Source organism: Ascidia mentula, chromosome 3 (assembly GCF_947561715.1).
Source record: "Ascidia mentula chromosome 3, kaAscMent1.1, whole genome shotgun sequence".
In the NCBI taxonomy this organism is placed as follows: domain Eukaryota; kingdom Metazoa; phylum Chordata; class Ascidiacea; order Phlebobranchia; family Ascidiidae; genus Ascidia; species Ascidia mentula.
The window spans coordinates 14,246,219-14,272,954 of NC_138568.1; the positions used below are offsets into that span (position 1 = coordinate 14,246,219).

Consider the following 26,736-nt stretch of genomic DNA (forward strand, 5'->3'; position numbering starts at 1 on the left):
CGCGTGCAGAATATTGACGTAATAATTACACGTTTATTTTTTCTGGGGTAGTTTATTCTGCAACAAACCCCAAATGTCATAGCCTGTGAAGTATAGGAATGTTTATATACTTTACTTTCCCTTAAATTTGGTTTCCCCTTATTTTTGTTGTGGTAATTACGTATTTATGAGTAGAGCAAAACTGCTCCAGCCCAGAATATTTGGAAGTTTTGCGTTTCTGAGGATTTAGTGCCTAATTTTTTTCTCCGTATTGAATGCGTTTTGTTTGCATTTATCTGTAAAAAATATGTTTCAAACGAAAACACATATTTGATTTGCAAAAAAGGTGACTGGAAAATGAAATTTAATTTGTGCATCTTGCCAGTAGATAGTTTTTTCGCTAGTTTTGTTTGTCAAATCTTTTCATTTTCGGACCAGTCTGTTCACAGGCACAATATAATTTTGGACAAATGCACATTTTTACAACCGTGATATGGGATTCTTCTGGATTGAAGTCGGTTGCCCGATTGCAAACGTTATGTCCGCTTGCTAAACATTTTCAACCCTTCTTACACAAAATCTGCAAGTGTGCTTGGTACATCTAGCTATATTTTTTACTGAAGTGTCTTTGATAAAGAATAAAGCCAGGTTAAATATTCCGTGGAGTGACCGACTGGTGATTTTTATTTGTTTTTGTAGATACAAAAATCTACTACATTCTACATCGTGCATGACATGATTACCTTCAAGCACAAAGGTCGAGCGCATAACGATGTACGAACAGCAAATTTGTTGCATACAATCCCGGTGACGCCTTACACGAGCAGAATCGGGTTTCCAAAGAATTTCGTAACGTAAACAATCAGCATCCAAGACAAACATATGCACATGTATTCAAGTTGGTTTCAGCACTGGGTCAGCTTTACTCACCAATTATCAATTTTTAACACAATAGCCTTATCACCGCACTGCAGAATAATGCTTCTTATAACCGAACGACCATAACGATGCCAAAGAATTATTTACAATATGTACAAAAATCCACGCATGCATTACGATGCCAGACGATTTGTCCGGACTTGCGTTGCCGATCTTTGCCAACAATTTGTTGGTCTTCCGAAAACAAAGTTTTTTTTCTTCACTCGTGCCATTTGCCGAGCACACAGTTAATTGCCAAACAATTTGTTTGGACTTGTCGGTGAATTTCCTGGCTCCGTCTTCACTCGAGCCCTTTGCCGAGCACACTCTATTAAATAAATGTTGTAAAATTAGCCATAACGATAATCGAGCAGAATTTTGTTGCAAAGCAAGGCTGAGAAACAACTTGCTATATCCATTTTGTAATGAATACAACACCCGAGTAATGGTAAACTTTCTTTAAATTTATTGTTTTTTCATAAAAAAGACAGTTGGCTTGGCCAAAAAATAAAGCACTTGGCAGTAAGGACGAGACGGTTCGCCAAACTGAAGAATAAAAACCTGGCAAACAAATTAGCTGTCGTCTTGAGGTTCCGTTATCTCAGCAATATTTCTGCTGTCGCTTACAGTTTCAGAAGGTTCGGTCTTTATTTCGGCCTGGGGTTCGTAAAACGTCTCTTCCTTCGGTTGTACGAATTTCGCGTTCTCGTCAACCGTCGGCGTTCCAGGACTGTTCTTAATAATTGTTGTGTTTTCCCGTTTTGGACTAAGTGCGTCGATTCTTCGCGGCGGTGTTGCTGGAGCATAGAACTCTTGCTTCACTTCGGATTTGAACTCAACTGAAATAGAGAAAGAAGCCGTGTTTCGTGTTATGTTGGTTTTAGGGGTACACTGGTTACTACACTGAGGGAACGTTAGGTTTTAGTTGTTCGCAAAACTAACCTTCTGGCTGTCGTGTCGAACATTCGTCGTTGAACTGATTCAGTTCGTCTTTGATTTGTGGTCCATCCTCGGTCATTTCAGTCTTGATTGGAGATCTAGCAAAGAAAAAGGTTGTTTTGTGTTTTATGGCACGTAGTAATGCAATGATGGGGCGATGGGGTTGATTATTTAAGAAATCATTGTTGTAGGTTTGGGCTGGCAAAACTTCGATAAAAAGCCCTGCACACAGAAACCTAACTTTTAATTTTGCATCACATGTTCCCCACAACAACACACAGAGCGAGTTTTGTCGTGGTCTACTTGTATGCCATCATTGGTGAAAAGTTTTTGAAAAAAAAGGAAAGATTTTAAAATACGTCGCTTACTCGTTGTTTGCTGCTGGTTCTTCATTGGACGGTTCACGCTAAAAAGAAAAACCTTTTAAATAAATTGACCAGTGTGTGCAGTTTGTAGTAATACTGTATATTAGTATTTTATTATTAGTTAACGAAACTAGAGCATAATCAACAGCATTTTAGCTTTGGCTTTCATTTTTAAAGAAACTAGAGCATGTTTTACAATTTTAAACATCCCACTCACCTTTGGACTACGGTCTGCAGCATCTGAAAAAACAATATGCAAAATATTCGTGAATAAAATGCAAACAAACAGGCTTCAGTTTTATCAATCAGCACAAAACTGGTATAAATTTATACCGTTTAATGTCACTGGTGGCCCGAAACCACCAGGCAGGCCAAAAGATGGAAGGTCAAGTTTCTCTGGAATGTAGTTGTTTTCTTCTTCTCTTCTCTTCCGCAAAGTCTCCTGTCGCTTCCGACTGTATTCCTCATCTTCAGGTTCGAAGTCAGGAGAACGACGACGTTCCTCTCTCTCCCATTGCCCTCGACCACCCCGGCCCCGGCCTACAAACATCAACATGGACTTGGAACTCTTTATTGTGTATTGAATACACAAATATTTTATTTATTCAATAAAATGCCGTTTTACTGCTTATCAAGGCAGACGGCAAAAATATACATACAGTTCCAAAATTGTTTTATTCTTATTTGTGTTCGGAAACCTAAATTAAAATCATGCTTGTTTTCCAACAGGGTGCTGACGACATTTAAACTGTCATGAAGCATTTTTGTTTTAATCTTTGAAAATGCTTTCACCAACTGGCATGAATACGGACTTGAAGTTGAACGATTTTTGTCTGATGGGTTTGAATAAAATTAATAATACGCCGGAAAGTTTAATGAAAATATTTGCTAATGCTCTTCATACGAACCTGAAAATCCCCGATCAAAACCTCCCCGTCTTCCTCTGTCATCTCGACCTCTCTGTGCCCACGGAGGAGGGCCACGGTCTCCTCGATCCCGACGATCAAAATCTCGGGGAGGCATTCGCCGATCCCGGTCGAAATCTCTGAGAATGTATCGATTTTAGTTAAAAGATTATGTTGTAACAATCACAAATTAAGCAGGTTTGTTTTGTTGCTTTGATTCGTATTGTACCCAAAGTGCCGGGTAGACCAAATTCGCACTGCAACTGAACATACTGTGAACCGGAAAGGTGGGGAAGGGTTTGTTTTTATCTTTTAATAACATCGAAACAAAATGAGCATTAACTATCTTTGAAACAGTATAAAAAAACGTTGTTATTACGCCATTCTTAAAAGTAATAACGGAGCGCAATCTACCACCCAACATTTTTGCCTTTATAAATGATTCCAGAGTGCGGTAGATGTTAACCACAAGATTTCTAAAATCCATGACTGTATATACAGACAAGTAACCAATCAAAGCGCATAAACAATATTGAATTGATAAAAACATACCTTCCACGATCACGTGGTCCGCGGTCAAATCCTCTCGGCGGTCCGCGACCCATATCCCGATCCCTCTGAAACCTCCCAAAACCACGATCTCTTCCCCTGTCTCTGTCCCTATCCCGATCTCTGTCCCTATCACGGTCACGATCCCTGTTCATTGGAGGACGGCCCCGCTCAAAGTTGCCTTCATTTTCGAAACTTCGCTGGCGTTCAAAGTTCATCGGGGGTCGGTCAAAATCTTTGGGTTGGACGTCGCGCGGATGCGGAAATTCAGGTCTACGGATGTTTCTGTCATCGCGTTCTCGACTCCTTGATCGCTCGCGAGGGTTCGGAAGATCCCCAGGCCTGTTTCAAAAAGTTGTACAGCTCATTTTTGTGCTTGTCTTTTTAATAGCATTGTTTTATGTCGAGCATTTCTTCATAAGCAACACAGAGCACAAGGCAAACTTAGTAAAAATAGGCTTTTCTTGGGAGTGCTCAGGCCAAATACATTCTATGTGAACTTTCTTTACTACTACAAAAGAACCGCACAAACTATAAAATGCACAAGTTTAGACTTTGTTTAAAGATGTAATGATGTTTTTTACGCAAAAGGGAGTCTTGCAAAACGACTGTAGCTCAAGCAAACCAAAAAACACACAACCTTAAATATTGCAACTCAGTCCTATCGATCACAATAGCACACATTGTGTGTTCGTGCAAGACAGTTTCATCACAGTTGCAGTATATTTTCACTAAAACCACTGTTTTATTTTATTACTAACCTTTCCAGGGCTGGGTTGGTTTCAATGTCTGGCTGGGCAGACAAGAGTGAAGGTGGAAGTCCAATGGATGGAGGTGGTTGTGAGATTTCTGCAGATGGTGGTGCCATTCTTAAGTGCATGGCTCCAGGAATCCCAGAAACTGGGGTGTGCTGTGGTAACTGTGAAAATATTCATGTATGTTTTTAGAATATGTTCATACGGAAATTGTTATAGAAAAAATCAGGATGTCGGACAAAAATGGATGAGAGTTTCCAAAATGAGCTTTTAACTCAATAACTTCCCTGGTGTGTATGTTTAATTAATTGCAAATGAGTACATGCATGTACAAAATGGCAATCGATTTGGACACCTTAGTACAATACGACAAAAATTGTTCACAGCTTTTTAGTTCTTCCTAAACTAAATTTTTTACCCGAGGAACTTGGGATAATTGAGGAACCGCATTTGGAACCATTCCAGGTCCACCTGATAACTTTCCAGGCCCACCTGATAACATTCCATGCCCACCTGGTAACATTCCAGGCCCACCTGATAACGGCATTCTAAAAAGCAAGTGATGTTTTCATGTCCAAACAAGTACAAAATACAGAAGATATATAATGTACCAAACCATTTTTTTACCTAGCACCCATAGCAGGGTGGAAGCCAGGCCGCAACTGCATTGGGACTCCCATCCTAATCGGCATCACCCCCATTCTAGGCTGCATCATGCCTAAAATGTAGACAGTATTTTTAATGCATACCAGTCTGCTTTCATGAAGATCACTCTTTACATACCTGGCATCATACGAATATGTACAGGCATTTGCCCTGGGAAGCGTTGCGCAACAGACACAGCTCCAAATGTGGGTTGAAAAGGTGGCTGCATGGTTGGGGGTCGTTCTTCTGCATGTTCATCTCTCGTAGGAGTGGTTTCACCTGGTTCTTTGAACTCTGGTCGTGGATCTTGCATGCTTGTGGGTTGTGAAATTGCCATGCTTCGAGGCACTACAAACATGTTATGTCACAAATAAGGATGTGCAGCATATTTCAATATGTATATGACTTATAAAAATTCAACCAAAAAAATGCAATTAAAATCAAACACAAAATAGGATCTTCATAGTTTGGCATAAATTATTACTTTATTTAAAAATTATTTAATTTTTTTAAAGGAAAGTGGGATTTAACGTTAAAACAGTTGCTTTGTACCTCAGTAGATCTACTCACCAAATGGTGAAACACCAGCAACAGGAAATCCAGGTCGAACAAGCATGGGCATGTGAGGACGTGCCATAGTCATGCCAGACACCATCCCGAACCCAAGCTGTGGTGGAGGTCCCCTGATCAGTGTTGTCATCTGCTGGGCAGCATGTTGTTCTATTTGTAGAACCGCAGGATTGGTGCTGGTAATTGCCACCAATTCATCTGTGACAAATGTCTTTTTTAGGACTGAGTTTGTTTATATATATATGTATTGAAAAACAACCACAGCTTGTGAAGTGATTTCAGAAAATAGAATAAATAATCAAGATCAATCATATGTCCCTATCTGATTTTCATCATGAATCCCTGCAATTTTTGCATTTAATCATCTTTAAGCACCTAGAATTCGTACCTTTTTTGTTGATAGGAACAGTGTCAGGGTCAACAAAACCCCATGTTGTCAACTGTCGAAGTTGGTTTGGATCTGGGGATATGGGAACATAATTTACACCATGTTCTTTCACCCAAGTCGCCTTTTGTTCCTCCGGCATTTCCTTGCTTGGGGCCCAGTCACATTTGAGGGACTAAAAAAATCAATCACAATGTTTGTATAATGGATTGGTTGACAAAAGAAGCACTCTACCTTGCCCGCCAAACGAACATGACGTATTTTGTACAGTGCTTTCGAGGCTTCTGCTCGTTCCTTCATACATATGTACGCACAACCTCTTGGCGGAATCATCTGAATATTAATTTGGAAATATTTAACGAACAGTCTAACACTATATTAAAAACTTTGATACATTTACAACAAATAATTACTAGAAATGAAACGTAAATTAAAGGATTTAATTCAAAACTTTTATGCCTTAAAACCAATCTTACGTTTATTGATTCCACTTTTCCATGCTCTTCCACCATGGTCTGCAATTCATGCTGCATCACCTTGGATGAAATGTTTCCAATCCATAAAGTGGTTGTGCACACTGAAAAAAAATTACAGGTCAAGATCATTGAAACCAGACCCGGCCTTAAACATTTCGTAAAGTATGAATTATGCACATTCAGCAGCTAATACAAAGATTCATCCATATTGTCATATAAAAGCTTTCATCACCATGTGCAAATAGCTTATTGCAACTACTAAAGTAATGCATACCAGTACAACTAGTTTCTTACCACTAATGCAGCCAAATTTTGGTGGAGGGAACCCCTTGTCATTTTCCCTGCGACGCTCACGGGATTGTGAGCGTGATCTTTGTTGACGCCTGCTACGATCATGTGATCGTGACCTTGATCTCCGTGAACGATGTCCACGATCACGAGAATGTGACCTCCGGTGTCTGTGTCTTCTTTCACGGGATCTGGAAACACCACCACATATTTTATGGTGTGAATTCAGTGAAATTTAATTTAGTTTAATTAAATTAAACAAAACTGTGATCATTACTTGATCACACAAGCTAGTTTGTAATACCTGGATCTGCTTCGTCTACGCTTATTTCCACTTCGTGAATTTTCACTTTGATCTCCCATGGTTGAAGACATTCTAGAAAACAACATCCATAAAATATTATAAACAGACAAATCAGCCAAATGCTGTAAGTTGTGTGAATAATAAACAAATCTATAGTCCCTAATTAAAATCAACAACACTGAAAGAAATAGTGGCATTTTTTGTTAAATTAGGTAATTTATCAGTATTTAAACTTCTCCTACTCTTGTATTTGTTTGTTGAAATTATCCTGCTCCTCTTCAAGTCTCCTTCTTCTCTCAAGTTCTGGATCCATCCTCTGTGGCATCACACCATTACCAACCGTCAATTGTTGGATCTGATCTGCTGTTGGCAGTTTCGCCAGTAAAGCTGGGTCACTTAAAGCAATGTGCATGTTTAAAATACAAAAGAAACCATGAATTTAAACAGAATTATGTTTAAGTTACATCCATGTATGTAATCTATGCAGGTTTTTTACTGCCTGTTTAGCCAGCATATTAAAGTAGACAAATCCAAATGGTTCCCCAAAGTTTTGGATTGTTTTGAATATGAATATTCAGAAATGTTTAACATTGTTGGCAATTGTGAATTTGTGTTTGTATATTTCATTGCCATACACAAAGTGACTGTTGATGTGGTTACTTCACATACATTCCTGGCTTAGGTAGTTTTTGTGCCATATTAGTGGGCGGTGTTTGCTCATCATCACTGTAGTCGAAATCCAAAACAGCGCGATTAAACGATGGCTTCTGGTCATTCATTCCCATGTTCTACAAACAATAAAGTTTAGGTTTTACACAAAAAACATCAAGAATTGATAGTAGTAGCTTTGCAACAACCTCAGAAACGATAAATAATCACATGTTCATTTGTCCCTATCTGAGCTTCATCACAGGATGTTAGATGTAGAATTAAATAAGTAACCGGTTTATGTGCAATTACCTGAGACTGCAAGAATGGCAAATGTTGTGCGTGAGCACGAAATTCCTGTTTCATTTTGCCGGGAATAAGACTGTTGACCTGCGCATAAAAACACTTTTTACCACTCCGCAATTGAAGTAGATGTAATTGTGTGGTGTACTAAGCAAAATCAGAAGCTAATACAAATATTCATACAAGATGTCATTGTCATATTTTCATCACCATGTGCCAGAATAAACATTGTTTGATTATCACAACAAAAATATTGATTAATTTACATCAGGGTCGATGTATTCTTCAATAATTTCTTCCTTTATTTCCACCTGAGTAAAAAAACAGTGAACTTAAGTGTTGAAAAGTTTTTCAGTTTTTCATCCATTCAAATTAGTATGCTTTGCTTTTAGTATTCATCATACATGCGTATGAATGCTACAAGTATTCAATTTCTTTTTATTTTTAATGTGACAAATCACTAGATAAGAACGTGAAACCTACATCTGGGTCCAAATATTCTTCAATCACTTCTTCTTTAACCTCCAACTGTAATAAATCAACGAAAAAAAACTTAACTACTGATCGACAAATCCAATTAATTTATAAATATTTAGACAAACCTGTTCATTGCCCTTGACTTGATGCAAGAGATCCTGCAGTTGGTTTTGCTGGGAAGATGAAAGCAAACCAGCCAAGCTCTGAATTTTACCTGCATCTGGATTTGTCAGCAAATTGGCCAATATGTTAGTTAGGTTGTTGGCATCAGCTGCACCACCAGGTTTCTAAAGAATTGTAAACTACATTATGATTTACTGTCAAAAGCATTCTATACATATTCAAACTACATGATTACATCTTCAAGATTTCGCACAAGTCTCTACACATATCTGTAGCACCCTCAAGCCACAACCATAGCTCACAACAATTATGTATGGTTAAATGTTAATACCTGGGATTTAGCTGTAACAGATCCTGTTGACTCTCCTGCTGACGCTGCTGGAGTCGGTGCACCTCCCATCACCATAAGTTGTTGCACAATTTCAGGCGGAAATACATTGTTTTTCTGCCACAAGTTAAGCACTCGCAAAACCCTTGGCTGAAATAAAACCATTCTATATTTTCTTGCTTGAGGAACAAAGAAACATAGTTTGTAAACATACCTTATCTTCTGGTGGACATTTATAAATGTGTTGAAATGTAGTAAGGATGTTTTTGCACAATCTAGGCATAAAAACATCCTTTTCTGGGCCAAACTGGTGCCTTGATTGACGAACCACGGAGTCCACAACATAAAGTCCGGGTACTTTGTATTCAGGCCGACACTTAACCAAACAGATAAATAAAACTATATTCTAACCAGACTGGAAAAAATGTCGTGCACGGAGGATATATCCTCCGCGCACTTTTGCGAAAATTTGCCGATAATCCGCGCAATATTAATGAGCTAATGCATTAACATACGAAAAAACGTTGCGGACGTCCGCGAAATTAACGATCGCCGAAACAAAATCCTCTGCGCAAAAAACAAACTTTCCAATCTGGTATTCTAATAACAAGGTAAGCATTATTTACTTAACTACCAAAGCATATTTTTATGCATGGTTGTGTCAATACCTTTTGAATGAACTTTTCAACACTTTGAACGATGTGTTTATAAAATTTAATTCCTTTAATTGCTTTTTTTGTCAATGTTGTCATTTTCGCCCTTGATATCGGCGGCTTGGTTTCATAAATGCCCGACAGCTGCAAAACAGAAAAAACAGTGACAATTGATGTTATGAGATAAACAACCAAACAAATATATGCTGCACCTCTTCATTGAAAGATTTGACAGCTTCCATGGCTTTTGTTGAAGTGTCTAAAGTAACAAAGACAGTGTAATCATTACAAAACAATTCCAACCACACTGTAATTGTTTTAACATAGTTCTAAATTTCAGGACCAGTTCATGCCACAAGACAAACTTAGTCATAGGGTGATGTTCGGCAGTAACTTTAGTGACGCTTCATGCTGTCAGTCAAGGTACACCACACGTAGACGTAGCTGCTGCGCACACCACAATGCAGTATGTTATAAAATACGTTTTCATTGCGTTAGAAACTACGAGCAATAAATCTGAGAGGTAAACGTTAGCAAGTCAAGAGCCAAATACAACTGCAACAACAAATTACGCACTGCAGTGCATCGCGCCCAAAATCATAGTATCATTGCAAAAAGGGACAGTTGTTTAACTACGTACCACTTAAAACGACTCCTCTTCTAAAATATTATTCTTGAGTCCTTGAAAATCAACCAAAAGGCATTTTATTTTTGCAGAAGTCGCATATCGATACGATTAACCCAGAGCAAATCAACCACCTCCCTGCTTGACCACGGCAACAAACACCGCTTCAGCTTCCTCACCCTTCAACTCGTTGTGTGCAAAATCACAACGTTTCATGGATGCTTACTATTTTGGTCAAGTTTGTTTTTAAACGCTTTGTGAGGAACATGTAATGACACTTACGCATTCGGTACTTTCTTAATTAAATACTTGACTTGTACTATTAACTGCGGCCAGGACTGATTTTTTTGCAAACTGTTCTGTTCTTACTGTGAAAGTATGTTACTTGCACTTGTATACTATAAATTTCCATTTTGCCAAATTATTGAACCTACGCATGTCCGAATTTTATGCGTAGCAAGAAATAAAACAAACATTTATAGAAACATTTACAGGTCATTTTTCCAATTTACAAAATTGTTTCATGAGCGATATTCGGTGCTACGTTACTTGTTTACATAAGCATTTATTGCTGTTTTTTTGACTGCTAGCAGATTTTGATCTTACCTAATGACATGACAACCTGACATAAATAAAATGTTACATTTTGTAGTGGTGCACCGAAACCATGGGCGTCCGCAGGGAGGGGCAAGGGGGGCGCATGCCGCAAAGGGGCAGAAAATACTTCACCACATACTTCATTGATGGTTAATATTGGTTTTTTTGCCATATCGGGATTGGCAAGAATGAGTAGCATTGTCAGATGATTTTTCTTCTCAAATACCGTTTCTAAAACGGCGATGTGACGATAATATTGCCCCCCCCCCCTTGCTTTGTTTCCGAAACAGCAATTTTTTTATTCGGCCGAAACCGAATATTCGGCAAAAGTTGCCGAATAAATTCGGCCGAATAATCCGAAACTAATTTTGGTATCCATCTCTTTTAAACGCAGCAATAAATTTAAACAAAACATGTGCTGGATTGGATCTCATCCTATCACACATCCTTTTATTTGCACCTAAAGAATAACCTCTACTGCTGTACAAACTGTTTAAAGTTGATTTTCAATATTTCGGTGACAAACAAATAAAACGAATACAATCGTATAGTTTGAACAATGATTCTAACCTATAATAAACTTTGCGTATCATTGTTGCATGCAGTAAAACAGTTTCGCTGCATACAGTAAAAAAAATATTTTTGCGTAATTCGGCCGAAGCCGAATAATTACAATTAAAATTAAAGAAGGCGATTAAGTTCTTCTGTTGCTTCCACAGCCGACCATAACAAACTCTTAATACATTGGAAAAGTATACTTTCTGTTATTGAAAATTTGATACCAACGTCCACGTACTTGACATCAATGGAAAGGCAAAGAAGTTTCACATAAATTTGTTAAAGCTGTACATGCAGAGACGTGTTTCGGGTACGGAATGCCAAGCTGACGAAGAAAAAGCAATCGATAGGATTTGCATTGATGTGCGACCGCTCTCGTCGCAATTATGGAAAACAACTTGACGAAGCGCAGCGAAACAACTTTTTTGTCCGACAGAACGAAACTGTGGTCAGCGACGTTCCAGAAAATCCAGGCCGAAGGCGTTCCCAAAACGGTGTTTGTTACCAACAGAGGTATATCTAACAATGAAATGCCGTTCGATATGTTAAACTCAGGGGCAACTTTAATGAGGTTTATGCGGATGTTGCTTTGGGGTCTGGACCACATTGATTGTTACCTCGATGATATACTGCAACATACGGAAACGGGGGAGAATCACAACTTGTCTAGCTAAGAGCACTTTTCGCCCCCTTAAAAACAAAAAATTGTCACCATTATGCTATCAAAATGTGTGGTGGGGACTTATATTGTGGAGTGTGTGTGACGACAGTCTTGGATTAAACGACCGAAACGTTGAGAAAATCAAAAAGGCAAAACGACCGGGAACGAAGAAGGAAATTCGCTCATTTATTGGTCTTACAGGTTACTACAGATATTTTATACCTAACTACGCGGCCATTGCGTGACCGTTAATGGACTTAACGAAGAAAAGGGGCAGCCCAACGAAGTTTACTGGGGTGATGCACATCACAGGAACGTGCATTGGGAACCTTAAAGTGCATGTGAGACTTTAAAACATTTTTTTTGTTAATTTGAACTACAAACAGATGGCCGCTCACAATCAACCACCTATGTATTTTTCGCAGTTTCAAAATGTGGGAGTCATTAAATTTAAATCAACAGAAAGGTGAGGTTAAAGTTAAGACACCAAAAAAGACGCCATGTAATGTTAAGAAACGCACCATCCCCGTCTTATCTTAGTACAGAGTAATGCTGTCGTTGCTCGATAATCAGAGAAAAATAAGCCTTTGGTTTGTGACGTCACAGTGACATATTTTTGTGTGATGTAAAACCTTGTCCTCACATTTGAGGTAACGTATAATCTGTCGATTCTCCTCTGTTTGAAACTATTCGATATCTGCAATAGCAGACGCCTTCTTATATGTAAACAATGCATTTTTTCGACGCGAGCATTATTGTGTGATGTCAATTTCGCCACAGCGAAAAGGTTTACGATTTTTTGTCGCAGCTACTTTTCGTGCAGTTTTCTACATTGTTTAGTTGACGCAGAACTGAAAAACTTTGGATATATGTTTGTTGTAGATGTACCTTTACACAAAGTTGCCATAGCCGTGTCATATGCACTTTAAAGCAAAGGATGACAAGGCAGCCGATATTGCGCTTGCATGTTGTTCACATCGTGTTGCAAACGGATCACCATTCTAACAAGTGCCTGTGGTAACCTCGGCGATATTTAACAATGATCGTGTGTGTTGCGTTGGGTATTGTGTTTACAGAGTTGTCCAGTATACATTAGGGGTTCTGAAAATTTGGTGCTGATTTTCTGAGCAGGTCGTTACAACAACATTAACGAAGTTGGACGACTTTTGTACATGGTTCGATGTGTGGCCTTTCTTGGTGTTGTGTTGGTTTTCGTAAAACGATGTTTTTTCTTACGGGGTGATGTCATTACGTAGTAAACTTACATTGTACTGTGTTAGCGATTGTGACGTCATTGATCAATTGTTCTGCGTAAATAAACGCACGAGAAAAGGAAATTTTTGTCATTAAAAAGTATGCTAGACGCGACAAGGCTATCTGCCTGGACCTGTCAATGTAATTTGTCATGTTCGTTTTCATTTTCCTATTTGATCTCTGTTAGATTTTTCATGTTATTTTTTTTTTTATAAAAGCAGGCAAATTCAAAAAAAATATATATAACAACTTGACATTTGTGAAGGCGTCTAAACGCCTAACATGTCAACATTATTGTGGGCACCCCTATTTCTCAAAATTAGAAAACTTACAACCCAGCAAAAATATTCTTATTTGATAAGATTTTCTTAATCATCATGCGCACTCCAAAACAGATACTGTACGATGCAAAGCTCTGAATAAGATCGCTCTTGCGTTCGAAATCACAAAATTTAAATTATTTTTACAAAAAATTGATGATCAAAGTGGCAAGTAAACAATTTAAAAAGCACAGAAATATAAAATCGTTTATGAAACTTTAGTTTTGATCACGTCATCTGAATGGGCAAATAATTTTCCGTTTTAATAGTTGCACCAAACCAGAAGAATCACAAAAAATCAATAAGCATATAAGTTACAATATAAAGCAGACAAACTACCATACATTTTGATAAGTACATTTCCAAAAGTGCAAAAAAAAAATAAGATTCTAACTTTCTACACCATAATCTGTACCGTTATCCTTTATGAAGAATAGGTACGGTAAGACCTTTCAATATAACGCCTACATATAGGACATCTACGCAGAGAGCTAGTGCACTCTGCACAAGCACATATATGCCCACAAGGGACAAATATCATGCAAGAATCACGGTCTAAGCACACTTTGCATCGTTTTTCATCTTTCAGTTTCTTCAATTCTCTCCGAATATCGTGCTCCTCCACTTCACTTAGTTGTGACCTCCGTGGTTCTTCTTGAAGAGATGAAGGATTTATTTGTGGGGGGTCTTGTGGTTCTGGCTCCGGTTCATATTCAAGAGCAGGTGGGTCCGGCACTACACAATAAAACAAATTGGCAAAAGTTCTACTTTGCTGCAAAAAATTATTTAGCTTGCGTTTTACAACCCTTTTCCCCATGTATCCGAGATTTTAGTTTGTTTAAAGCATCTTGTTAGCTTGGCTACACTTTATTTGTATTTAAACATATTCTTACCTAGTATCATAGGTCACTTGTGATGATTAAAATCACTGATTTAGATTTTTTAAATTGCATCAAAAAGAATGAAACAATTCTAGACATTAATTTTATGACAAAGTCAAAATATATTTTCAATAAGTACTACGATTAGTCATTGTGATTGTGTAGATCACCCAACACTGGGAAACTACTTGGATTTTTCATTGAACTATAGTGGGATGTGCAGTTTCACCAAATGCCATTGTGGTGATATGACATGTATCAGGCACTCCTAAAATAGACACTTGTCTGAATCATTCAACGTTAATTTCAGTTTCTATAGTAATTGTTAGTTCAGCCTCGTCATAACCCTTTCTTCAATAGAAAAACAGTTTGATTTTATAAAAAATTACATAAATCTCCATCATTATCTGAATCCCAATCAATAAGATCTTGGTCAAATCTTTCCAAGCCATCCAAAGCTTCCTCAATGTTTTCGAACCCACTTCCAGCATTTCTGATGCGTTCCTTCGTAAGTTGAATCAGCGTTTTTTTCTCAAAGCCCATCATGACCAGCTGCATTGTGACCTCGGATTGAAGATGTTCTGCTAACAATGCTCTGAAACAGAATATACTTGGTGTGCACATGTAGGATTTTTTACATAACTATCATTAATTAAAACTCTGGCACTTCTTACCCAAATTCTTCAGAAGATAAAGTGGGTTGTGACACAGGGGAGGTGATTTGTGTAGAAATCCTTCTTCTGATCTGATTTACATTTTTCAAATTCGGATCTTTTAACACAGTTTTCACAAAATCATCTCCGCGATTTCTCAACAAATATTCACACGACGGTGAATCAAGGCTATGTTTAACCCATGGATCAACTTCTTTACACCAATTAACTGCCTCCATTCCACAGTACCAACAACATACTTCATCAAAGCTTCCTGTTCAAATTAAGAAAGCAAATGTTCGCATTGGAGAACTGAGAATTTGTGACAGGCTGTGAGTCACACTAAGTCATGATTAGTTAGTGAAAAGACTAAGACTAATTAACCTGTCACAAAAATACCCAGCATTATTGGTGTACATAAATAGCATGCTGTTCGATTTAGACACTCGTAGCAGCTTATCACAAGACATGCTTCTATTTTATAAGAATACAAATATGAATTCAACATACCAATGGAATAAAATCCAGCTTCTGCAACATCAGTAATTGTGCCTCTACTTTCATAGACCGGAAATCCAGGAGGAAATGTTTCAATCCGTTTGATTACTGTTTCATATTCACTGTGCACAGGATTTAAACATGGATATTGCTCAACAACCAAGCTTTTGAAAGGTTCCACAATATAATTTCCTACATCAAGCTGGGGTGTGTATTTAGGCGGTTCATGTGTCCTGTGCTCTGGCAAAATTTCAATGGATTTACATGGGTCAAACTCTTCTAAAAGCTCATCTTGCGATGGCAAACTTGATTCGGGCTGCTGATGCGGACCTGTAAAAATCTTTCGTAGCACTGGTGTTTTTTGTGTGATAGGTAGTGAAAGGGTGTCAGTTGTGGATGTTGCTGCAGACTGAAACAACTCTGTTGGCCCCTCAAAAAGCTGAAGACTGGCTGGTGCTGAAGATGGAATTTCAACATTGGAATAATGTTTAGTTTGGCTGCCAACTTCTACAATTTTGCTCGGTTTTGTAATTTGTGCTAATAAACCAGTTTCTTTACTCGTCGGCAAATTCATGTTTGGCTTGTACTGTGGTGTTACATGTCTTAGTGCAGAGGGTGCTAACACTGATGTTTTTGCTTTAAAGGCACTTGGTGCGTACTGCTTTAGTTTAGTTGGTTGACCATGAGATTGTGGTTTGCTTTGCACTGGAGGCTTTATCGGATAAAAACCTCTTGCTGGTGAAGATGGAACACTATAAACAGAAGGATTGGTAACCGTTGTTGTTATTGCCTCTGTCTGGCCAAGAAAAGACAGCATAAGCGAACTGGGAGAGCTCTCAGCATGTGGTGGAGGGTAGGTTGGTGTGAGTTGCATGTTGTATGGTGGTTGTTTAAGAGAGGGGTCTGGGGATATTTCTGGGGCAACACCTGTAAGAGTTGACTTGCTGACTAAACTTGAAATTTGCAATTTATTGATGCTACTTTCATCAGTTTTCGAAGAGACATGTGGCATAGAGCGTGCTTGACCAGATGACTGCTCACTAAAGCTTACTGTTTTAAAGAAAGAGTGCAAGGCTCCAGGTGAACTGATGGGTTCTACTGGCAAAGCTTGTTTCACATGTGTTACTCCTCTGGGCAACCCACTCGGACCAGGAATGCTTGCTGACATTCCAATTTGTATCTGTATGTCTTCACATGATGACACAGCAGATTGTTTCCTGTATGTAAATGTGCAGGTTAGTAACTTAAGTGGGCTGTGAATGACTAATAAAGGTATTTTTATCATAGCCATGGCTTATCACCACACTGCATGTGAGAATTAATGATGTTGGGTGATTAATGGCAGAGCAATTATTTGCACACTAATGAACATTGACAATAATGATATGAACCTAATCCACTACAACAAACAGACCAACAAAATGTACCGAATATTTATGTGAGTTGGTGTCAACCTGTCTCCAGGAAGATCAAATTTAAGATATCCTTGGATGTTTCCATCTCTACAAAAATACCACGTTATAAGCAAAATTTTATGTCAGTAACAACAATTTTATATTTTAATGTGTTGCTATGTTTTTAGTTTTGTTTTTCGAGATTTTGTGTTAACCTAACCTAATCGCTTGCCTCTTTTTTACACCCTTGACAGTTGCAGAAACGAATGATGCTTAAATATGTGAAATTATTCCAAATAAACAACAAATAAGCTGTCCATATGATCAAGTTTTCAAATTTATAGAAATAACACAATGTATAGACATTTAAACTGAACTTTTGGATCATGAAACCGTTGTTTTCCAATTTACAAATTACAGGTACTAAAACTGACGAACAACAAGTGCGTTGTTCACAAAATCCAGAGCAGGAACTAATGTAATAAAACCATTAATGTTTAAAATATACAGTAATTAGGAAAGTATGACCACCATTGCCATCAAGTTTGTAGTTACTGGTACATCTTAAAATGGATAGAAACCATATATATACTAACAACTGTACACATGTTATGTAGTATATATTGGAAATATTTGGAAATAAACATTGCATATACCTGGTATCTGTCATGTCTTCATGTGAACTGTACCTGACCAACTGGCTGCTTGTGGATCTAAACAAATTAAGCATATAAATATGCAAACGAATTTTAATATGTTAATGTCCAAGGAACAGTCAAATAATTGGAGTATGATTTATGGATCAAATGATTTCATGTATGTATATTTAGTGCAACAAAATTTTTTTTGCATTCCATGGTTATTCAAACAAAACATCTACAAGTAAGATTGCTCTAGATATTTTGTTGCAAAATATTAACATTGGCAATTTTCATGTTAGCAAAATTTTTATTATACATACCCTCTGCCTGTTTCTTGATACATAGGTGAAGAATAAGAACTCAAGTGGCTTGTAATGATACCTTGCTTGTTTGTTGTCTGCAAAAACAGTGATATTATTAGTAATGTGTAAACTACACAACAAAGTGTTCAGTCACTTGTTCGTGTTGGTTGAGACTAGGCAAACTTTTTCTTGTTGGTGTTGGCTCCTTTGCAGAGGGTAATTTCACTAAAAAGGAATTTGAAATAAATGAAAGTACGAAGTGTACAACATTCAATGTAGGTGCAGTAGGTATAATTATCAAATATTTATTGACTATCTGAATCCAAAGCAATTCATGCAAAATTATGTAGAAGTATTTCACAGAAAAACAAATCAATACTCAGAGAAATATTTCCAGAATCCTTTCCCAAAATAAACTTGCAGGTTGGATGATGCCATTTCGGTTCACGGGGATTGTCTTTAGTGTCAAAATTTTCAACGATTGTACCACAGCTAAAATAGCAACATTTTGGAGTTATATATGTCTGTCCTTACAAATTTCATTTAAATTAACATACCTAAAACACATTACCATGTCACCAGGGCCAATATAATAGTAACCACTCAATGCCAGGCGCACAGCCAAGTTTTGTAAGCCCTTGCATTCTTCAAAAGAGGCCAGGCGATATACCTCCCTCCGTGCATTTTCTAGTGATATAAAATGTTCATAAATACTCAAGTTAAAACCCTTATTCGGAAATAAATATGAAGCAAGGTGAACATAACTCATCTTCTGCTGCTCAATTTTGACCATACTTGATGAGGCATTAAACCATGTTTTTCATTAGTATCTTACCAAGATAATACCAGAAAAAAATATTTCAAATAGCTACACTACTTACTTACTTTATAAATTAAAAAAGGGGTTCTATTTAGAGATATTCTAGGAGAATGAGATAAAAACCAACCACGTGTCAGGGCATATATTTTACTTATGTAAATCCCACAATGGAATGAAATAACATACACTACACATATACGAAAAATATTACAAAAAAGATCCTTTACCCCAGTGTTTAAGTTGCAGGTGGGTGGCTGATTAAAACAAGCAAATAGTTTCTATAAACTCAATTTTTGTTTTATTGGTGAAAACTTACAGCCTATCACACTAGTGTATTTTCCTGATAGTTTGCTTAGTGTGTATACACCAGATTAGAAAGTTTGTTTTTTGCGCGGAGGATGTCGTTACGGCGATCGTTAATTGCAGGGGCGATCGCAACGTTTTTTCGTATGTTAATGCATTAGCTCATTAATATTGCGCGGATTATCGGTAAATTTTCGCAAAAGTGCGACACTTTTTCCAATCTGGTGTATACATTGGCACATTTTTGAAATCCTCTAATTACAAATGTATCCAATAAGGAATATACATACCATTGATAGGGGGCTGTTTAACATCTGGTCTCTTAATTCCATCACTCCACACACTCAAACTGAAAACACATAACATTTCTCAATAAAAATTAAATTAAAGTACTTCAAAAATTGATATATTTGGAACAAAACGATGAATAACCAAATTAGTATATATTTAGTTTTAAAATTAACAACTTTATCAACGAATTATTTATGTCTGGTTTCATACCTGAAATTTACATTTACACTGGTACTCATCTCTAATCACTAAATATGTTTTTCACAAGCAGCAAATTGACAATATATACATCAGCATATTTACAAAACAATTTTTTTTTCTACTAAATGCTTAGCATCTGAAATTCACATAAATAGCTTAAAGTGAAACACATGGAATAGCTTGAAGTGAAAAATACAGAAATTTATGTTTCTGATCTCGTGATAAAAGTCATGTTTCTGACTTCACGGGATAGCTAGATTAATGGATGTTATTAGTGGCCAACGAAGCTGTTAAGAGCACACTAAAGCTAACTTAGCGTGTTTTTTTTGTCAACTAACATCCCTCTATGGTCTTAGCTGCCAGACCTGCCATTTGCCATTTACTTCCTTAGACGTTTTTCTTAACGTAAACGTAAATTTTCATAGTTAACTATACAGACTGCTCTGACTTAATAGGTCCCATGAGCGATGAGTGCAGCTGAAGTTTGACGTACAACAATCTTGTCAGGTTAATAGCCAGCAAGACTTTCACTTTGTGGTGACTGTAAAGCCGCCATTGACCATTGAGTGACAAACTAGATGTCACCCGCCGAAAACAAAGGCGGAAAAAGCTTAAACCAACAGTAGTGCCTACACTATAGTGCGTCACAAAAAAAAGAGGGAAGCTTAGTTGCGAAAAGAAATCGCCAGTTCAAAAAAGTTTGAACGCGCGTTACTTGGCCACCTTACGAGGTAGCGACATGATTTTTGTACACTGAAAAGTTCACAGGCTGAAGTTTGTAACGATACCAAAATTATTAAAAAAAATTTGTATTCGGTTATGAATGTGATATGCGTATTATGACATAAGTTGCGAAAACAAGATTCGCTGGCAAAAATTTGGGACAGACTGTTCTACGCGCTACGTCATTTTTGTGTTAAATTGTGCAATTCGATTACTTCGCGTACGTACGCATCTGTTAGATTCTGCGTTTCAAACGAAATTGAAATATTTAAAAAATTCGATCGGAAAAGTGAAGAAATATGAATTCATGTTTTACAAACATGAAAAAACGGTGGTCCGATGTGCTATTGAATGAAATCAAAATTTAACAAATTCAGCCAGGGTGGCTACGCGAAATTCAACGATAACTGCAAAAACTAACTTAGACTATTACAAACCTAATGATCGCGATACGATAGCTGTGATCGCCAAGCAAGGACCTTCTGCGCAGTGGGGCGATCCTGCCAATCATGCCATTGCATGAAATATTACTGCGTTAACTAGCTTTTATCCTTTTGCCAACTCCACAGGTGCCTTGGCTGAACAATTTAGACATGCTGATATAGGTCGTACACCTAACCTGTGCAAGTTGTGGCATTTACGTTGCAACGTGCCAAATCTGTCATGAGCAGTACGTTGGTCAGACCAAAAATAAATTCTCAAAACGATGGACGCAACATAGGTCAGAGTGGAATATGACAACATGCAAAACGGGGAGTACCGACAAGACGGCCCTGCGTCGCCACCATTACTTAAGCGCACACCCCTCGTCAAGTCAACACCAGCCCATTGAAAGCTGTTTTGCAGTGACATTTGTTGAACAACCGATGGTCAACAGGCTGGATGTTTGCGAAGCCAAATGGTTAAACCTTACGCAGGCCTCAATAAACATCCAAAAAATGATCATTCCCAGAATTCGGTGAATAACATCTTGTTGACGGTTTATTGATGTGTCCCACGGTTGTAACGTATTTCTGTTCATTGGTTTTTATCATCGATCTTTCTACGTTCTCATGTGTTGTGTTTACGGCGTACGTTCGTGCTGCAGGTGGTGTAGCGTTGCGTTGCGTGTCACGTCATTCGGCTTATCTTTGCGCCTCTGAAGTCTGAACGCCTTCCATTGTAGTGTAGTGCATAGGGAAGGCAGCAGTACAGGGTTTCTTGCTTTTTAACTTTAGTAGTTTTATTATACATTTTATAAAATATTATATTTTATTTTAATTTATTTTACTCTTGGATTTATTTACCGCATAGCTTTCTGTGTTTTATTTGCAAATTCGAATTTGCAGAAACTGAGGATGCCAGTTCAGGCGAAATCGATTTTTTACTAATAAATCAGCTGACTCAATTCGAAACTTCTGCTAGTTTCATTGAATTCTTAATACTAAATAGGAGATTGGTGTCGCTGATTAGTAAACAATGCCAACCAGAGGGCTAGATTCGGAAAAAACTAAGGGAACAGTATAATCCAAAACATTGTTCTCCATAAGTTGTGAAAACCTTCAAAAATCCTCTGGAAACCTGAACAAGAAAACGATGAAATGTCCTCCAAGTTGAAATTTGCGTAGTCGTCAAGAAAGATGAGTTGAATGTCGTCGTCAGTCAGAAATGCCACAATCAAGGGAATGAGGTGGAAATAGGGAATGTTTTGTTGAATTCCGGTACGTGCCTCAAAAGATCCAAACAAAGAGAACCAAACAATAGCTCTGTATTAAGGAAGATTGACAAGAATAGACGCTGTTTATAACCATACCGTTTCAAAATAATTTTGCAAAGAGTTTATCGGCTCAAAAGTTATCTTCGTCTTCAAGGTAATAGTTGTTGCAAGAGGTATAGTTATTGCTTTTGTTGTTGAACTCGTGAGATTTGTCTTCAATAGATAAGACAGAATAAAGTACTTACGATTTCAGTTCTTTGCAGAAAATCCAATATCACGTCGGGGTCACCTACTTGTAGTTGTAGATGCGCGTTCTATATTCAGGAAACTCCGTATAGATCTGACACCATTTCAGAATAAACAATCTTTTATCAAGATGGCTGAAACGTACAGCAGCAATCCAAATGAAACCAAAAGTAATGGAATCGTGTGGAATCACCACAGAATGGGTGGATTCACCTTCACGTCCCCCACCAACAACACAGCAAATGCAATACATTATATAGTGGCACTGGTCAAAGGCGCCCGAGAGGCATGTCAGACGGACCAACAAGTTACAATAGTTTAGAGTCAAGGTTATTAATTTAGAGTCAGGGCGGTCGTTTGTAATTACTTTTGCACACGTGTGTGTTGTCCTTTTGTACGTGGATAACCGGCCACGAATATAAACAATTCCAATATTACATTTTTCATATTAATATTACACTGTGTTCGCTAAACGAAGTTTTGTTGATCGGAAAAAATGTTTTGACCACAGCACCAGCGTGTCGCCGCACAACACATATACAAAAAATGGTCCAAAACGTACAAACTATGTTATGACAGAAATTAAAAACATTATAAGTCATTATAATCACGCGTTCAACGCATGTCCGTTGTGATGTCCAACAAAACGACATGGAGAACTAAAAAGAAGAACTAATTTCCGGTTTAGGTCAATTCCTGGTCGGACAATTTAGTAGGAAAAACTTGCTATGCTGGTGGCAGGTGAAAGTGTTAGCCGGTAGAGGCAGAGCGACATTATAGTTGTGTTATTAACCATATAATTTGGGCAATCAAGACATATCGGTAACTTATTAGTCAACCAAACTAACTACGTAAATAAAGTTAAATTAAACATAGTCTTTGGCAAATAATAAATAAGGTCAAATTAAACACAGGTATGATATTTCTTTCGCAAATGATAAAGAAATTCAAAATAAACATAGCATATCTATACTTTCAGTTAATCGGAAAACAAAGTCAACCTAATTCAGGGCACTTAGGTAATCAGGCTATACAAATAACTGACGTAATCGACCAAATCGGTAAGCAAGTTCAACTTGCGCAATCAACCCCAAAGAGCAGCTTCAAGTTGCGCAATTAGGTGTCAACAGTGGTCAACCGCAGAATAAATAAGCAAAGCGACTATATAAGCGCCAATCAGTGTGTTTCAACTGAGTATCATATGCGTATCATGTGAAAAGTTGCGAAAAAGATATTCGCCCACTGAAATTTTAAAGCAGTGCACTCTACGCGCTTTACTCTTCCAAACGATGTTAAAATATTTTCGATGGGATAAGTGCAGAAATATGAATTTATGTTTCGAAAGCATAAAAAATATCGATTTTTCTTTAATAATCTTTTTACCGCGATGATCCCACTTTCAATTTACGACCAAATGAAAGCACGTAAAATCAATGGTTCCAAATATGTTAAACTTGTCTAAAAACACAGCAAACTGTGCATAAATTCGTCGATAAATGTTCGTACAAAAACAGAGTCGCAAGCGCTTCTTTCGCACAAGCAATCTTATACCATTCTACTAAGGAATGAAATCAAACTTCAACCAATTCGGTCGAGGACACTATGCGAAATTCAACGATAACTTACTCCAACCCGACCGTCGCCCGCCGCTCTTTTAAGCGTCAAGCCATATGCACGCGCGCCATATACTTTATGTGTGACTTACAACGATCTTGTTAGCTGAGTAGTAGGCCAATTATTAACTGATTTTTTTAAATCAGGTTTTGCCACTGCTGTACACGAGTTTATTGAAGAACTCCCCGTCAAAGTCAATTGTGGGGGGGGAGAGGGTTATTATCCAAAACACAATATTGGCGCTAAATAAGTAGATAACCACGCATGCGTCAGACAAAGCACTGGAGTCGTCCCCTGGTTCCGCCCATCACAGACCACACTTAATATGTCAGATGTCGAAATGTGGAATTCATATTAATTAAATGCCGAGGAAATGTTTTCAAGCTTTCAATGTTACAAACAAAATTGGTTCAACACTTCATAAATTATTTAAATATTTTAGTGCAATTCTTATTTAAGAACACTTTTTAGGATTTTGTTGACCTCAAATATGGCATGATGAACTATGCACAGATTAGTGGAAATTGAGTTAAATCCGGATCTACTTAGTTGGTTATCACAAACTTTTCCCTTTCGAGCATTGACCGATTACACTACAATGGAGTAACAAAAGAGCCGAATTCTTTCAAGTTTAAAAATCACCCATGCGTAACCCCCAACACGTTCTCATTTGTAATTATGGTTGAATACTTCTATTGAAATAATAAACAAAAATATAACCAAATATTTTTGGGGGTCTAGGCAGTACAATAGAGGATTCGAAAACAGTCATTCAGCAAGATGCAGGTATTCTGACCCTCCACCTGCTAGGCTATGTCAACACTCTGGGCAGATTCCCTCTGGGCTGTTCGTGACAATCCAACAGTGTGAAACCAATTTCTGTGTCAAACTGCATTGTCAATTATGTAAACTGCTTCTGCATCGGTGGCACATAAGAGAAGGTCCCCAGCTGGGTCAACAGAATTGACAGATGTTCCACACTGGGGCAGCAGCTCAGAAACTTCAATTGGTGAGTTACCAGCAAATTCGCTTGCCAAGGTTTTAGTGTTGAAAGTAGCATCTAATCTTCGCACTGTGCCATCTTGGGAACATGTGAAGAGGTGTGCTGGTGACGTCTTGTGAAACCGAAGCTCCCACACTAAAAATAAATAGTATGATTTTTTTTCTGTGAAATAGAAAAGCAACAAATTAGCTGGGAACTTTTGAAGTAACATAAATGCATGTTCTTGCACAGCATAACAAACAAAAAACATACATGCAGAAAAAAGTGTCAAAATTTTTTTTAGAAATGTCCGTAGATTGGTAGAACATAATATGACATGTAGGAAAAGTAGAAAATTATGAAATGACATATATCCCAAAACAATGTTGTTTCTTGGTTAACACACTCCTAAATTTGGCACTGAACCATCGCAAGAATCAGTAATTACTCACCGTCTTGATCGTGAATCTGTAATTTTGTCACAGGTGAACAATCTTTCCGTGCATCAAAAAGCACCACACAACCATCAGCACCTCCAGTTGCTAAAATGTGACCCTGCGTGGGATGGTGATCAGCACAGCATAAACCTACAAGAGTTTCACTGGAAACCATAATTCTTGCTGGGGATTCACTTGGAGATCGAACGTCATACAAGCGCAGCTGGCCTGCCATGTTAGTTGTGCAAACTTCATTGGTGTTTGCCATATGAACTGATGTGATGGGACTGCTGTCAACTCCATCTACATGATAATCATATTATGACAATCAAATGCCCTTATTTTTATGGGTTAGATTTATATCCAAGTATATTAATGCAAGCATTTTTCATTCTTTGCCATATCGCCAACATGTTTTGTGTAAAAAAAGGGTACACTATTTCTGTCATAACATTTTATCAAAACACATTGAAAACAAACCAATAATAATAACACTTAAAATTGCTCAAAATTTTTTTGGAAATTACCAAAGCATCTCAGGGGTTGTGGCGAATCAACTCTCATCAAATTTATTGTTCCATCTTCACCAACTGATACAAGATCAGGATTATTTGTAGCAACATCAGTTACCCCAGCAATTGTATGAAGTCCATTCCATGATTGTTTGACAGAAATGCTCTGAAAAATATAAATCACATTAACATAAAAAAATTAAAGTTCTGCAAAAAAGTCATATAAAAAACCTGCATGTCCACACTGTATGAAAAAATAACAACAGATCCAGAGCTTAAACCAACTGCTATGTTTTTTGGATCCAAGTATTCCATGCCAGCTACATTACCTTTATAAAAAGAAAACAATGTTAACACGAAAAACAGATTTATCCAAAATGATAGTTGAATAACCTTTAGTGTTGCACTGCAACAGCTTTTTTGGTTGACTGTTTTCGATGTCTTCAATGTAATTATCTGCTTGTTGGTTGCTGACATGGGTCATGTGCCCAACACTCCAAATTGAAACACTGTTTTTCTGTATATATATTTCTGTGTGTTAGGAAAAAAAACAAGTATATATAAGACATATCTATCGCTTACTTTATCTTCATAGCTTCCACTTGCAAATGTGTCTGGTTTTTGTAAACTTGTTGTTACTGGTTGCCACCTTACTTTACTTAATTTTTGAGAAACAAATGTCAAACATTCAGCCATTTTAGACAGCACCCAATGCACTGAACAGGGCTATTTTTAAAGTACAAAACAAATATTACTCCTGTTACCATATAACAACAAACAATCAAAGAGATAAACACTGTCTTAAAAAAAAAGTTAAACAGCAGACATAAAACAAGATAAAAAAGGGTTTCCATAAAAAAATGATATGGGTGTTCAACAAACAATTTGATATTACAACTACAACCTAAAAAAATATT

At 37.4% G+C, this 26,736-nt stretch overlaps 3 protein-coding genes across 5 annotated transcripts; all 3 read right to left on the minus strand.

The window, feature by feature from the left end:
- Positions 1-648: 648 nt before the first annotated feature.
- On the minus strand, positions 649-10,401 carry LOC145893968 (SR-related and CTD-associated factor 8-like). Of its 3 annotated transcripts, none has more exons than XM_082982389.1 (29): positions 10,251-10,401; positions 9,823-9,869; positions 9,626-9,754; positions 9,172-9,333; positions 8,961-9,107; positions 8,632-8,793; positions 8,513-8,557; positions 8,296-8,340; positions 8,039-8,116; positions 7,748-7,866; positions 7,321-7,473; positions 7,079-7,150; positions 6,781-6,965; positions 6,487-6,587; positions 6,245-6,343; positions 6,014-6,185; positions 5,626-5,823; positions 5,194-5,403; positions 5,038-5,128; positions 4,829-4,958; positions 4,417-4,574; positions 3,659-3,997; positions 3,110-3,246; positions 2,535-2,741; positions 2,419-2,441; positions 2,205-2,242; positions 1,840-1,934; positions 1,525-1,736; positions 649-1,225 (listed from the first exon to the last, which is right to left on the minus strand). In XM_082982389.1, exons 2-29 carry the CDS (start codon positions 9,850-9,852, stop codon positions 1,199-1,201), a joined length of 3,564 nt encoding a protein of 1,187 aa, XP_082838515.1. In that variant the 5' UTR covers positions 9,853-9,869; positions 10,251-10,401; the 3' UTR covers positions 649-1,198. The 3 variants fall into 3 exon arrangements, with proteins under 3 accessions (XP_082838515.1, XP_082838514.1, XP_082838513.1); XM_082982388.1 differs by having other exon boundaries at positions 1,459-1,736; XM_082982387.1 differs by lacking the exon at positions 649-1,225 and having other exon boundaries at positions 1,306-1,736.
- Positions 10,402-13,638: 3,237 nt separating this feature from the next.
- Positions 13,639-19,747, minus strand: LOC145894270 (uncharacterized). The gene is made up of 12 exons (XM_082982801.1): positions 19,619-19,747; positions 19,408-19,466; positions 18,552-18,681; positions 18,374-18,486; positions 18,149-18,219; positions 18,013-18,089; positions 17,708-17,764; positions 17,085-17,159; positions 15,670-16,874; positions 15,181-15,433; positions 14,896-15,101; positions 13,639-14,360 (listed from the first exon to the last, which is right to left on the minus strand). Exons 1-12 carry the CDS (start codon positions 19,645-19,647, stop codon positions 14,050-14,052), a joined length of 2,586 nt encoding a protein of 861 aa, XP_082838927.1. The 5' UTR covers positions 19,648-19,747; the 3' UTR covers positions 13,639-14,049.
- A 3,687-nt stretch (positions 19,748-23,434) lies between these two features.
- Positions 23,435-26,625, minus strand: LOC145894348 (nucleoporin Nup43-like). Its single transcript, XM_082982905.1, has 6 exons — positions 26,402-26,625; positions 26,213-26,336; positions 26,051-26,148; positions 25,835-25,985; positions 25,323-25,610; positions 23,435-25,026 (listed from the first exon to the last, which is right to left on the minus strand). Exons 1-6 carry the CDS (start codon positions 26,513-26,515, stop codon positions 24,773-24,775), a joined length of 1,029 nt encoding a protein of 342 aa, XP_082839031.1. The 5' UTR covers positions 26,516-26,625; the 3' UTR covers positions 23,435-24,772.
- Positions 26,626-26,736: the final 111 nt, after the last annotated feature.